General features: G+C 41.1%; 1 protein-coding gene across 2 annotated transcripts in view; it reads left to right on the top strand.

The window, feature by feature from the left end:
- Positions 1-15942, top strand: part of MAML3 (mastermind like transcriptional coactivator 3) — a 307203-nt gene that overhangs the window by 170100 nt on the left and 121161 nt on the right. For both annotated transcript variants that reach the window (XM_077300246.1, XM_077300247.1), the window contains exon 2: positions 7314-8798. In XM_077300246.1, the coding sequence (XP_077156361.1) occupies positions 7314-8798 (1485 nt within the window). The remainder of the gene's footprint in view (positions 1-7313; positions 8799-15942) is intronic.

Consider the following 15942-nt stretch of genomic DNA (forward strand, 5'->3'; position numbering starts at 1 on the left):
CCGGTGAGCTTAAGGGGGGGGGGGAACAGCGTAAAAATGTTTGACTTTTATGGTCAAAATACAAAGCCAAAAGAGAATTCAGTCTCGCAGTTTGTTTTGAAGAAGCAATAAAAGCGCTAAACAGCAGCGGTCCAGGTCACTCCCTATACATAATTGAAATAGCTGCCCACTGAAGTCAGAATGAGATTGTGGGGCTGGGGCTATGTAAGTGGCTCTGACTGTTGCTATAACAACAGCACCTTGGTCTAATTTCTTCTGAAAAATGACTTGCTGCTGGTGGGATGAAGTGGAGCAGCTTTTTGCAGCAGTTGAAAGCTCTGTCGACAGCCTTAAGTGTTCCCTTGTTTATGTTGTGGATACATTGTGGTGTGCCTGCTGCAGTCCTGTTGGAAATTTCAAGATGAGTTATTCTAGGTGTGTGCATGCAAGTGCACATGGGCATGTACACATACCCTCACCTTTAAACAGCCTTGCAAAGTTGAGCTCTCTCCTGTTCCACAAACTGTTTCTTTTTTTTTTTTTACATCATATAAATACTGCCTATTCACACGTTTCTGTCCATGCCTTCTGCTTTGGGTTAACATATGTTGCCAGGACCATCTATTATGATTTCACTAAGTGCCTAGCCTATTGCATTCAGGAATACAACAGGTGCTAGATTTGGGGGAGGGGAGAACTCTATGGATGGCCTCTCCCTCCCTCCAGGACCTGGAAACGCTGTAGGCAGCTGTTAGGGAACTCACCTGCAGGGACAGCTCTCACATAACAAGGATCTGCAGCCTCCAAGCCTCAGAAGGAAGGGGAAGGAGGAGGGGGTGGTCAGGTGTGGGGGACAGAAGGCGATTAGCTGGCCGCTGGACAGGTAAGCTGGTTGGAGGAGGAGGCACTCAGGGGCAATACAGCTGTCCTGACTGTATGCTGAGTTGCACTTAAGCCATGAGACACGGACCTCCTCCAAGCCTTACCAGAAATGTATTATGTGGAACAGACAGTGTTATTCACTTCATATGGGACATCTTTTGTTCCTCAGCTTCACAGGTTAATAGAATCTCATGCATTTCAGTTTGTTTCAGATGCCACCAGCCTGTAGTTGCCTCCTTCCTGTCACCTAGTGGGTGTGGAGGGGACTTTCCAGGAGCAGCAGGGAGATCCATCCAAGATACAGCAGGATGCTTATGTAACTGTCCACATGCCCTGAAAGTGATGTCATTACATCTGGGACATTAGGGTGACTCTCTGGTATTTGCTTCTGGTAAATTTTGCTTCTACCATAGAGTTTTTGCCCAATTACCAGAATATTATCTCCAACAACCTAGACATGATGACATTACTGGGTCTTGTGGAGCATGTAGCATGTCACTGTGTGTCAGATGTTTCCCCTTCATTGGCCAGTCCCTACTACCATTGGAAAGTCTGGCAACCCTATCCCAGTCTCATGAAATTTTGATCTGGTTATCCTGCCTAAGTGCTTGGTTTGAAAGTAGTCAAGTAGTTATCATTCAAGAAAGCTAATGTCCTACCTGTACAGGGATGAAGTTGTTTATTCTTTGTAGAAGATGTAGAAGGCATCAAGCCACAGGCTGTTGGCTTAATTCATATGCTATGTTAAACTCCAGTCTGACTGCTAACCATTGTTTAGAACCCAAACAATGATTTGTGCTTCAGAGTGTAGAACAGGCAAACCAAAGTTTAAGTTTGTTTTTTAAACCTTGATTCATAAACTTACTTCTGTGTCAGTGGTGGAGCAGTCTCAGGGGATGAGAAAATGGTGACAACTTTGGACTGCTGATGCAAACATGTTAGCAGAAACCTTTTCAAACTATGGTTTGCTGCCTAATAAAGAGAAGTCATCAAACCACAGCTAAATTTTATCACCTATCATGACTTGGTGCAGTAACTCATTGCCAGGAGGGCCAACTGCTATTGAATACCACAGAGGATTTGCTTAAGTGGAAGGACATGGCAATTTTTACTGATTCCCTCCTCCCATTGCAGACCTCAGTCTGCTCCCTTCGTGCTGTTCCTGAGGGCCCTGATCATGAGAAGGAGCATTCTTTGGGGTATTTGGAGCTGCAAGAGAGGAGCCATACATTGCAGACAGAAATTCCAGATTAAATCCAAGCCAATATTGCTTATGTGTGTCTGTGTATGCAGCAAAGGAAGGGATGTATGTTTATGGTAGCTGAAATTCTCCTGGAATTAGAGCTGATCTCCAAATGGCAGAAATGAGTTCCCCTGAAGAAAGTGGCCTCTTTGGAAGTTGAACTTCTACATACTGTATATACTACTATATACCTCTCAAACCCTGCCCTCCTCAGGCTCCACCCTCAAAATCTCCAGGTATTTTCCTACCCAGAGCTGGCAACCCTATGTATGAGGGCTACATTTGTATTTTACTCCAAAACATTATGTAAACTGTAATCCAGCTGTATGATGAAGAAAAATTTCCTACCATTCTGAATCCATCCCCTTGCAAAGTCAAGAAATGACATCACCTTAGCGATCTCAACAAGTTGTATCATAAAAAAATAGATTTATATTAATCTGCATCGTGAAGGGCTGTCTTTGAGACTTACTCATTGTCGATTTCTACAACCTTTTGCTTTGTCTTTTATATTTTTAGTTTTGGCCTAGTCTAGCATTTTTCAAGTGCAGTTAGCTTGTGCAGCTTGAATTCTGTGTACATCTTAAAGTCCAATCTATTGTGTAAGCTGTAAAAGACTTTGTCTAATTGATATTGATTCTAAATGTGTTGTATTCATGGCAAAAAAAGGTTTCCATTCATCTCTCATGATATAGTAATGCATAGGATTCCCATTCACATGTTGCAGTGAACACACAGAGTGGTATAGTGGTTAGGGGCGGCGGACTATAATCTGGAGAACTGGGATTGCACTTCTATCAGAATTCTCTTAGCCCCATTTACCAAACAAGATGGGGGGGGGGAGAGAAAGTGATTGATGAGTCGCTTTAAGACGCCTTAGGATAGAAAAAAAACAACTCTTCTTAATTTCAAAGCATGTACAGCTGAATGTGCGGTTGAAATGGCACATTCATCTGAATACTGGTCTCCAGTTTCATTTGTTAAGTGGAAGTGTGTCGGCTTTTTCTTTCAAACAGATGTTTCAGATGTATGTGCATTCACCATAAAAGAGGTAGGGTGTACCTTGTCATGTGAAGAAGGATGAAGAATCTTTTCTCCCGCTGTTTTGGGTTGCTAGGGTAAAGGGGTGTGGAAGTGTAAGAACGCTATAGTGATTTAGAACTGTGGGGATTTTTCATTTCATTTCTTGAATGTCTTTGACAAAAGTAGGTTATTTTTTTCTTTGTGTTAACTCACCAATTTGATCACAATGTCATGATCAGATGAGAATTTATCATGAGTCATTAATACACTTAAAATATTCAAGCACTGAGGTGTATCACTAAGGTTTAAGGAACTTCTGGCATAATCGATGGAGCATCAGAGTTTATTAGGTGCCATCAGGTTGGCAAGGGGAGACTCAGTGGATATAAACCAGGCCTGAAGGATGTGTCATTCCCTTGCCATGGAAGGGGACAACAGCAATATGATTGACCTCATTCTTCCTGGATTTCAGTGTTGCAGAACAGGCCCTGATCGGATTTGGTTGTACTTTCTGCTTCTCAATTGCTTGTAAGGTTATGCAGTTGTTCATTGCTGGGGAGGACTGCTTAATGAATTATCTTTGAAAATAGCCCACTATTTCTGCAAATTCTGACTAATGTAAGATGTGCCTTTAAATTTAAAGAAAAGAGGAAGTACAATGGCAGGCATGTGCTGGATTTTAAAAAATGTTTGTGTGCCTTCTTCACTCTGTCCATAACAAGAAGTCACTGATAAACACAAGGCTGTAAAGTAAAAATACCACACAGGAAATGACAGAGAGTTTTTTGTCTCTGGTATGAGCACACACGGCCAAACAATTAGAGCTGAGGAACTATTCTTATTGGATGTTTTTGTATAACAACCTGTTTTATAAAACTCCAAATGAAAATAAAAGACAATGGGAATTTTCTGTCTATGGGACTAGTTCTACACGTTTTGCACAATGATCAGTAGCCTAACATAGCAGAATTCTTGTCAGTACTTTTTCAGACTGAGTAAGGAGAGGCATGATTTCTAATGCTCCCCCATGTTAAAAGCTTCCTGCATGTTGTGCACATATCAGGACTATGAATAAACTAAATCTTTCTGCAAAATATGCAGCTTTGTGAGGAACAACTCTGCTCCAAGACTGGAGTAACCATGGGTAGGATTGCAGTGGTGTGGGCATAGCACTAAAAAATTTAAGCTGTAGGGTTGTCAACTTTGTATTAAGACATTCCTAGAAATTTGGGGGGGGGGGTAAAGACTGGGGAAGGAAGGGTTTGGGGAGGGGAGGGATCTCAGCAGTTTTATTATTGAACACACAGAATGAGAATCTTATTCCCAGTTTGCTCCATATATATTATACAGTTTGTAGCCTGCCAGCATTATTTGGGGTGTGAGTGGTAACAAGGAACCTGATTTGAACAAGATGGCAACTTTCCTATTTAAATACAATTACTAGTCATTGCTCTTGTTGGTCACTCTTTGTACTGCTCCAGTAAGTTCCAACAGTTAAGAGGCTGGAAAGAGGCTGTTGTAGCATCTGTTTTCCGTATTAGAAGATCACTGTTCATTTGAGCACTGTTCCTTGGATGGTATTTAGAGGGCTTAAGTAGGATTTGAGGGTGTCTAAGCATTGTCTTGTCTCCAAAATCTTGCTCTCGGCTGAATGATAGCAAACAGTGCAATAAAGCCAAGGAGTCGAGATAGTGAGGTATACTACAATTAAAGGAATAGTTCTAATAAACCTTATTCATTCCCAACAGTTAAGGTGTGGAGGGAAGCCAGAATATAGCACTTTATTCAAAACAGCTGCATGTGGGAAACTAAGAACAGTTCGTGCATTGGGTGCATTCACAAGCTGGCCACTTCTAACTGGCCCTTGAGGGAGGCAGGATTTGTGTTTGTTTTCAAGGATATATCTAAAGCAGGGATAGTCAAACTGCGGCCCTCCAGATGTCCATTCGCTGGCAGGAGCTCATGGGAATTGTAGTCCATGGACATCTGGAGGTCTGCAGTTTGACTACCCCTGGTCTAAAGGATAATAGATGAGTAGGAAAAAACTGAGAAAAATTTATAATGCAGAGAATAAGAATTCCAGACTACAGTCTTGGAGATCCGGGATAGAATCCCCACTTTGCTATGGAAATTCATTTAGGACACTCCTATACTCAACCTAGCTTACCTCACAAGGTTGGTGTGATGATAAAATGATGATAAATTAGAGTACAATGTAATCTTCTGCTAAGTAAATAAAAATGGTACAAACTGAATGTTAGTAGTTATAAAATATGAAAATCATATCCAGATCTTAAACAGTTGTCCATTGTTCTAATATTTAATATAAGTTATTTGAAGTTGTATCCTTTCTATTGCCTCTTCTCTATTTTGCCTCTTGTGGCGCAGAGTGGTAAGGCAGCAAACATGCATTCTGAAAGCTCTGCCCATGAGGCTGGGAGTTCAATCCCAGCAGTCAGCTCAAGGTTGACTCAGCCTTCCATCCTTCCGAGGTCGGAAAAATGAGTACCCAGCTTGCTGGGGGGTAAACGGTAATGACTGGGGAAGGCACTGGCAAACCACCCCGTATTGAGTCTGCCATGAAAACGCTGGAGGGCGTCACCCCAAGGGTCAGACATGACTCTGTGCTTGCACAGGGGATACCTTTACCTTTACCTTTACTTTGAATAAAAGACTTTAAATTACAATGTGTAATTTAGATATAACTTTTGGCAGAGCAGTATCTGCAAGTAAATTTTTTTGTGCTACAATAGAAATATATTAGTCGAAATGAAGCCACACTGAAAAAGTACAGAGGTTTTACTGTTACTTTTCAGAGAGATATAAAATAGTGATGGAAAGTGCTGTCCAGTCACAGCCAGTTTTTGGTGCCATGTAGAGTTTCCAAGGCAAGAGAAATTCAGAGGCGAGTTGCCATTGCATCACTGTATAGATATCTCGCCTTTCCTTGGTGGCCTCCCATCAAATATTACCCCTTCTTAGCTTGGATGATCTGACAAGATCAGGCTAGCCTGAACTATGCATATCAAGGCAGAGAGATAAAACACTGGATGTTATTTCTGGAACTGGTTAACAAAATGAATGTTGTGACCTTTCCCTTTAGTTAGACTAGATACTTAATTAGTAACCAAATTACTATGTATTAATTATTTATTAATTATTTATTGGTAATATTCTTTCTTTCTTTCTTTTTTGGTGGCATCAAGCAATAGATGCTGCATAGGCAATTTTTTGGCCTTTGCCTGTGATCAGACAGAATTAAGTGCTTTACTTTCTGTGTATTATTTGAGAGAGATTTGTAGTGCAATCCTATGCAAAGGTACTCCGGTTTGAGCCCAATAATTAGATTGGAGCAACTCTGCATAGAATTACACTGTTAAACATGTGCATAATTATATCCTGTTTGTTTATTTGTTTTGAGACAAGTGCTTAACTTTGGCTGGAGTGCATAATGGGAATTATCTTTCTAAATATTAGGATTTCCCAGTATTAATCCATTGGAAGTAGACAGCAGTCTGATCCACAGTCAGAACTGAGAATGTTATACTAGCATCATCACTAATATTCTGTAGGAAATGAATCATACTGATGCCTCACTTAAATCAATGGGTCTTAGGCGTGACTGCCTTCCTCTGTATTGGGGACTCTATGTTTCTATTCCCTGTTTCCTCACTCATCTCCCATTTAGTCCTGCATCACTGAGGGGAATCTAGCCAGCATCTTGCTGAGGCCATGTGGCAGCTGGTCGGCACTACAAGCACACCAAGGGCTCCCTGTACGTAAAGCTCCACAGTACTGGCATGTGTATGTCTGGTATTACTGAGATTGAATAGAGGCGTTATTGTTACGAGAGTGGAAGCTGTTATGAAATAGTAATCATTGTAATGGAAACCATCATTTCTTCCTCCCCAATATTTCTATGATACTAAGCTTTGGACATTTTTGTCCACAAAAAACTCTTTGATTAGCGAAGATACTGGGTCAGGAAAGAAAAGTGTGGTGAACAATGGCCCTATCATTCCCTCATGATTCAAAAAGTGACGCCTACCTCCAGCTAATGACCTCAAAAGAGACTCTTCTGCAAAGCAGAATATACTTAAAGTAGTAAGCGTTGTTCTTTTTGTGTTGTTGTGAAAAACTGAACTCTACAAGGGTCTAATTAATTCGCTTGTTCTGTTTCTTCAAGCTACAAGAAACCGTGAAGAGGAAGTTGGAAGGCGCCCGTTCACCCCTCAATGGCGAGCAGCAGAATGGCGTGTGCGACAATAGCAAGCGGATTCGAAAGGATGTACCTGGATTGGATGGAATCAGCAATTTGCCCAACAACTTGCCTTTGCCCTCTCTTTCCCCTTTGCATCAGCTTGACATGAAGCCCTCCTTACCATTGCAAAATAGTGGAACTCATGCTGGGGGTCTGGATGACTTGGGTAAGAATGTTGGACTGCCGGAGATAAAACTCCCAATCAATGGATGCAGTGAGCTTGAGGACAGTTTCAGCATCCTGCACAACAACAAGGAACTGAAACAAGAGCCACTGGATGATCCTAGCTGCATTGACACTTCTGACACCTCACTCTCAAATCAGAATAAACTCTTTTCGGATATTAATCTGAATGATCAAGAGTGGCAGGAGTTGATAGATGAGCTGGCTAATACTGTTCCAGAGGATGATATACAAGATTTGTTCAATGAAGATTTTGAAGAAAAGAAGGAACTTGAATTTCCCAGACCAGCCACTGAGATTCAAGAGAGTGCAAGTGTTAAAAGTGATCCATCACACTCTCCATTTGCCCATGTACCGATAGGGTCTCCCCAAGTAAGGCCTTCTTCTTCAGGTCCTCAATTTTCAAATGTCCCTGCAGCTTCTAGCATATCTTCTGTCTCTAGTGCACCCTCTGCTCCAGTCCTTGATAGCTCACCAGCAAACTGTGTTGTTCAGTCACCTCAGACGCCCAGCCAAGCACATACCCCGAGCCAAACTCAGTCACGACCTGGCAATGGTTATCTTATAAATTCAGCAACGGTGACAACAGCGGGCCCAGGGTCGGGGCCAGTGGCTGTGTCTAGTACTGACTTGTCTCCAGCAGAGCAGCTTAAACAGATGGCAGCACAGCAGCAGCAAAGAGCGAAGCTCATGCAGCAAAAGCAGCAGCAGCATCCAAATCAAGCATCTAGTTGGTCCCCTGTGGGACCTCCATCTAGTCCCTATGGAGGACCCTTCAGTACAGATAAACCAAATAGCCCAATGATGTATCCCCAAGCCTTTAACAACCAAAACCCTGTTGTGCCTCCTACGGCAAACAACCCACAAAAGACTACAATAAATAACTACCTCCCTTCGAACCACATGAACATGATCAGTCAGCAGCCAAATAACCTAGGTACAAACTCCTTGAGCAAACAAACCAATATGCTTTCTTATGGCAACACTAAACCTCTGACTCATTTTAATGCTGATCTGAGTCAGAGAATGACACCACCAATGGCCAATCCAAGCAAGAACCCCATGATGCCATACATGCAACCCCAACAGCCTCAGCAGCTCCAACAACCACAAATGCAGGCTCAGATGGCACATTTGAGTGAAGAGCAGAAACGCATGCTTATTATGAAGCAGAAAGGAATAATGAACCAGCCAATGGGCTATGGAACTCTTCCCTCCCTTGGTCAGGTAAGGATGAACAGAAAGCATTCTCTGAATAGTTTGTTATTGTGACTGTGTCTTGTTTGCAGGGGGAAAAAAACAGGAGGAACTTAGAAAATGCTTAAGCCACTACGGTCTGGCTCAAAATACCTTTGTCTTCTCTGAACCATTGCCGATGGAGTCCATTTCAAGGGTCTTGGCTCAGACTCATCTGCTGATGGTGTGGGTCTTGAACAGTATTTCCCAGTCTGTGGGCCAGGACCCAAAAATGGGCTGCAGGTTCGCCCTCCCTAATGGCCACCCTTGCTCTCTTTTGTATTTTGGAATTCAAGGTGTGACCACAGAAGCAAATATCTTCTATGTCATATATCAGTTGGTATTTTTTTCTTCACTGTGTATACATGTTGATCAAGTAAGACTTATTTGTATGGTTCTAGAGCAGATTTCTTAGAATCCTAGAGGAGAATAGATGGACTAATGAAGAAGGAAAAGGTGGTCACAGGTTGGAATGTGAACTCCATACGTAACAGCTGTGAATTTTGGAATACTGGTTGGTTGGCACTCATATTGGGGGCAGCTGTGCCCTTTCTAAAAAGTTTGTTTCTCGAGACTGTCTGGTTGGCCACTGCAGAAAATGAAATGCTGCATGTGATGGGTGCCAGATTAATAGTTTGCCTAGGATACACACATAAACACTTGGGCCAGCCCTAGATGAGTCATGATACCAAGTACATTTGTATTTGTGGGTCACTCTGCTTAAAAGGTTGGGAACTGCTGGTTTAGAAGGCAATGACCATTATTCCTTTACCACTGATGACTGCAAGTGAGCTGAGCCATTCTGATGTGGTCAGCATCTCTGTGCTGCCCAAGCAGAAGTAGCCCTGAAGCTCTGCCACTTCTTTTTCCTACATTTCTCCTTTTTGAAAAGGGACATTTCTGCATATTAGCACATTATTTTCAAAGTGACATCACCTTCCTGAGCCGACATAATCTGCTTGCACATCTATTAGCTAGGGTTAGACATGCATGGAACCAAATATACTGATAGTTTTTGAATTTTCTTCTCCAGTTCGTTCTTCACAGAATTTACATCATACATTCTCTCAATGTCGGTTTCCAGCATCCTATGCTGACAGTCATACCAAAATAACAGGATTATTTGTGCCTCCAACATGGTGAAGATGAGGAAAAGTGACATTTACATGAGACTGAATGTATGTTAGGAAATGTGTCCTAGAAAATTAGCCAAAAGGTTGGAGAAATAACAATTTTTAAATTATTAATTTTTTAATGGTGAGTGCTGGAAGTGTGTGTTATCCTTTGCCAAACACAAATAAATACCAAAGATAATCTATTTCTGATACAACAGTGGCTCAAAAAGATTTAGTACTTCTGATCAGGTAGTTGAGTTCTATGTTTGGAATGTATGATTTAGTACATCCTGAAAAATGCACATTATTTGTTATTTGTGAAGGACCTATGACTATGAACAAAATCACTTCTTCAAAAATGTTTCAGGTTGTAAAGAATATGTACAGAATATAGGTTCTTAATTAAAGAAGAGCTGCTCATAAAGAACTGAAGTTGCCATTTGCAAGTTTTTATTTACATAAATCAGTCAGCAGCAGCTCTAACACAGTTTTGTTGCACAGTGGAACAGATTGCCCATTAAGGTATGCTTGTGTAAATTGAATTGTCATGTTTTTAGATTAAGTCTTTAGACATCACTTACCCCCTTGATTTGATTCTTGACATATATGTGCTTTGAATGCTTTCCTTGCCCGTGGAATTTTCTTGCCTGTGGATCTTCCAGCAGGAGCAAGTGTGCTCTAAATTCAGGAAACTGGATTGCCTACAATAGGGGGTAACCTATCCATGGGTTTGTTCGTGGTTGTAATTTAAATGTCTTTGACCACATCTTTTGAGGGAAACTAGGGCTTTGAGGATTATGTGATTCTGAAAAGGTGGGAAGATGCTATGGACAGGATAACAGAATGGCCTATTGTTTTTATTTATTTATATATTTATACCCGGCCTCTCTCAATGATGTCACCTCGAGGCGGCTTACAAGGTAAAACCATAAAACAGTATATCTCATAAAATCCATTAAAACAGCAGCAACAATAATCACAATATCCCACAGTTATAAGATGGTGGTAAAACAATAAGTTCTGTCTTGCAGGCCCTGCAGAACCTAGATAGCTCCCTCAGGGCCCTTAGCTCTTCTTGGAGCTCATTCCAGCAGGTTAGGGCCAAAGCCAAAAAGGCCCTAGCCCTGGTCGAGGCCAGGTAGGTATCCCGTGGGCCCAGGACAACCAGCACAAATACCTTTTACCAAACCCATTTCTTGCCAGGCTTTTGGTTGGGGCCAGTAAACAACTAAACCATACACTCTGACCGGTTCTCCCTAAGAATAACCCCACCCCTGAATAGGATGGGGAGATGCTGAAACCAAGATTTTATCTGATGCAGGTTTGGAGTATTTTGAACTGTTTTAGGTTATTTATTTACTATTTTTTATTTTAAATGATGTGAACTGCCCTAAGCCAATAATGTCAAGAAGGGCAGTACAGAAATTTTAATTATAAATAAAGCCTTGTTGCTGAGTTTAGGAAGGTACCATCCCTGGACTTATAAACACCTATATCTCTTTCAGTTCACCTTCAGATGACCTGAACAGAAACAGGAGCCTAATGTTTCCATATTGAAAGGTCTTTCCAGTCCCAGTAGGCCAATTTAGGAAACATAGAAAGAAAAGACTGACTTTGGTGGGAAAGGTAAAACAGTAGCCTTCCATCTGGAATGTATTTCCTCTGCTTTCTCTTGCTATTTTCCTGGGGAAAAAGTTTGTTGATTGGCCTCCATGTGCAGCCAGGCATAATTGTTTGCCACAATGAGGGGAAAAGATTTCTGATAACGTGGAGCCAAAGTCGCAAAGGTTCTGTCCCTTCCCATCCCTCCTCTTTCCCCCCATTTTAGGAAACAAAGGGAAGCCAGGATAGCTGGAGCCTCTTCCCTTACCTTTTCTCTGCTTACTGTAACAGATAATAGAAATACACCTTTCTTCTTTTCCAACCCAGCTCCAAAATGGGGACATATCACCGCATGTTTAGTACCTTTATTGTATGCTCTGTAACACTGTACATTTTTATAACCTGTATTCACACAATAAGCTTGTTAGTGTGTGTTAAGGCAGCCAGATAAAAGGTTGTGCAAAAAGTATTTCTGCAGAGAAAACCAGCTGTGGCTATTTGGCAAAGTCACAAGGTCTTGTCAAAATTAGTGTCTAGAGAATCAGATAAAGTTACAGCAGCAATGATGAAGTACTTTTGGGTTTTACATTATTTGCAGGCTAATCTGACAATGGCATGTGAGCCCCAGGCTCATAGAGTCTACGTTTTGTAGTATCTCTTTATTTCCAATCCGACTATCCAAATGCGTGCCCCAATGCAGCATGGGACATCTGCCACATTTTGTATGCTGTGTCAGCTACATGAACATCCTGCAGAGATCAGTAGCACATGACCTTCATGTTCACATGTCAGTTAAGTAGTTAGTTCTCTGGCTTGTTTTCCAGTCTTTGATGAGCTTCATTAATTATACTTTAAAAAGAAAGATATGTGGCTGGAGAGGAACCCATTTAGCTCAACATGAATAGAAGTAATTGGACAGTTGGCAGAGTGTTAAGTTGATGGTCTATTGAGAGAAACTTAGCAAATCTACATTATTCCTGTATGCATAGAAGCCAGTACATTTCTCTAATCGTCTGTCAAATATTGTTTTGGTGGAGTGTGATGGTCATGACTCATTTCTCCTCAGAAAGCTTGCAGCCGTATTTGCATGGCCACTGATGATGAAAAGAACACAATCCATACAAAATAGGGGCTCTGGTTCTCAGGGTGCTCCGTTTTATGCTAATCCTAAACAGACCTTTGCCTGTCTGGTTCAAAAGTGCTGCATGGGTAGCAAGAATTCAAGGTCCTCACAACTACTTCTCCAGTAGAAGGCCCAGAATAATCCCAGTTAGTGACATTTATTTAAAATATTGTTAATAAAAAAAAGACTATCGGGTGCTGCCCTTTGCTCTTATCCTGCAAGAGAATGCCTCTCCCTAGAGAATGTGCTGTAACCTTACATCAGCAATAAACCTTGTGCTTGCATGCATTTCTCAGAGGATCCTTGTAACAGCAGATTATAACTAGAAATTGCCAGATTCCACCCTTCTATCTTCTTATAATTTTGTAAAATCCAACCTGATGAAGAGTTATGGTGACTTCTAAAGCTTGGCTTGAAACTCAACATCAAGAAAACAAAGATCATGGCATCCAGCCCTCTCAATTCATGGCAAATAGATGGGGAAGAAATGGAGATAGTAACAGATTTTATTTTCCTGGGCTCCAAAATCACTGCAGATGGGGACTGCAGCAAAGAAATTAAAAGACGCTTGCTCCTGGGGAGGAAAGCTATGGCAAATCTAGACAGCATCCTAAAAAGCAGAGACATCACCCTGCCAACAAAAGTGCGTTTAGTCAAGGCTATGGTATTCCCAGTTGCAATGTATGGCTGCGAAAGTTGGACCATAAGGAAGGCCGAGCGTCAAAGAATTGAGGCTTTTGAACTCTGGTGCTGGAGAAGACTCTTGCGAGTCCCTTGGACTGCAAGGCGAACAAACCGGTCAGTCCTAGAGGAGATCAGCCCTGACTGCTCTTTAGAAGGCCAGATCCTGAAGATGAAACTCAAATATTTTGGCCACCTCATGAGAAGGAAGGACTCCCTGGAGAAGAGCCTAATGCTGGGAGCAATCGAGGGCAAAAGAAGAAGGGGACGACAGAGAATGAGGTGGCTGGATGGAGTCACTGAAGCAGTCGGTGCAAACTTAAATGGACTCCGGGGAATGGTAGAGGACAGGAAGGCCTGGAGGATCATTGTCCATGGGGTCGCGATGGGTCGGACACGACTTCGCACATAACAACAACAACAAAAGCTTGAACAACGTTTTGTGTCAATTTGGTTGGGCTTAATAAAAGCTAGGTTTTGTTATTGTTTGGGGGTTCTGTACGGACCAGTAAGGTTGTTCACAATTCTTTAGTGGACATGACCATGAATGCTCTTAACCCCTTCCTGTTGTTAACAAGTCATGCTGTTTCTTCTTTCTTAAATCTTATCCCCCTTTCTTTCCTCCAAGGAGCTCTGATTGACATACATGTGGCACCTTTTGCCTCCATAACTACCCTGTTAGGCTGATGGAGAGCATTTCACACAGGAATGGGTCTAGCTAGTTCTAAAGCACTCTACGCACTACACTGCACTGTAGCATCCGTTGTTACTATTAACTTATCACAGCAATCATTGTCGCAGAAATAAACTACCTTGACTGCCTGCTGCTAGTACAGTTAACAGTTTTTGATCATAGACATTCATCACTTACAATGAACATAGCAGAGCGACCAATGTTTTTGGTTGTCCTAGTAGTGAATTGCCATGCATCTCCACCAGTCTTTTCCGTTCAAGATATCCTATATTTATGCATGTGTGCATGTGTATGTACATGAATTCAAAGACTTACTTATATTCTCTGGTATCTCATGCTTAGTACATAACCACAAAATCACTCTTGTCGTATTTCATTTCACTTGAGTTTTGGTCCACAGTATTTTGGTAGCAAATATAACATTTATGCATTTCCCATAAGCCTATACTTCCTCCTATGGGAATAGTTCAGCTTTTTATTTCTTTTTCTGTGTAATAGTGGTTGGTTTATAATCTCGCACCCCTGCACCCATACAGTCTCCAATGAATTCGATGGAGTGTGCCTCCTCAAGAGAGAGTGGAGACCAAGTTTGCTAGATATAGTTTGAGTTAACAAACCTCCATACACACACACAAACACACACACACACACAAGGTTCATATGGTGAGTCATTACAACTGGATATATATTAAATTCGACATTTCAAAAAACAATTAAAAACCAGTTTAAGAGGAACAGCAGCACAATTACCAGTAAAAATCCTGTTACCTGAAAATTCTGTCCAAATAAAATATGCAGGGGGGGGGGTTACTACCTTTATGCCAGTTATCTCTATAAGCGGCTAGTTAGGAGCTGCTTTTGTTTTTGGGGGACAGTACAAATTGCATGACCTCCTCACACAAAGTGTGTAACAAAATACTCCATACTTTCTTTTAGAAGGAATGCCCTTGGTGAAGTACTTGCATTCTAGACATGAGAAAGACTGAAGTAAGCGATTTTGCCAGCACCATTCCTGTGCCATGAATACAAAGGAGTGTTGTTTTTGCTTTGTGTGTGTGCGTGTAAGCATTTGTACGATTCTTTATGACTTTGAGATGAAGGACAAGTTGAAAAATAAGAATTATTTTGTATAAGAACAATCTAACAATCTTATTCACACAGGCAGGGTGTGTTTGCATTTGGGACAGGTTCCTTGGTATATTCGGACTAGAAGTGCTGTTGTTGGCTATACATTGCAAAGTTTTTTTCTGTGCAATTGAATCAGCATATTTTTAATAATAACTACAAGAAAGATGCCTGGTTAGAAGTTATTAAGCTTGCCTCTTTTTGAGAGACAATGGTAAAATGTTTGATTTCTTCAGTATAAATGTGTAATTGTAGAAGAAAAATGGTTGCAGCAAAACAGTTCTTGTGTGCCTAAGAGAAAATCAAACATTTGGAACAGAAAAAGCTGTCAGGAGTCAGTGACTATGAGAAGGAGAAGAGAGGCAAGAGCAAAATAGAATTCTCTATGGATAAAAAGAAATACAATAAAATTGTGATTCTAGCCCCATGTGGTTATAAAGATACTGCCACTATAAAGACAACAGAAATTCACTTGCCTTGCTTAAAATTAGAGGTATGTGGGAAAGGAGAAACAACCAGGATTCCCCTGAGATTTCGTTTTGTGGTATTTTTGTTCTACACTCTCAAATATTTGTAGTTGATTTATTGTCTTTGGCTAAGGAATGGGAATTGATTCACATGTATATTGTCTAAAATATACCTAGTGTTCTTTTCAGCTGATAAATTCATTAAATTTCCCATAGACTTCACCTCTAACCTCAAATATTAAAATTTGTTGGTTTTCTATGCTTTTGTTTTTGTTGGCATCTGGGTTGACTGATGTAGAAAATAAAGAGTAAGGATCATAATGACTCA

This window comes from Paroedura picta, chromosome 10, assembly GCF_049243985.1.
Source record: "Paroedura picta isolate Pp20150507F chromosome 10, Ppicta_v3.0, whole genome shotgun sequence".
Classification (NCBI taxonomy): Eukaryota; Metazoa; Chordata; class Lepidosauria; order Squamata; family Gekkonidae; genus Paroedura; species Paroedura picta.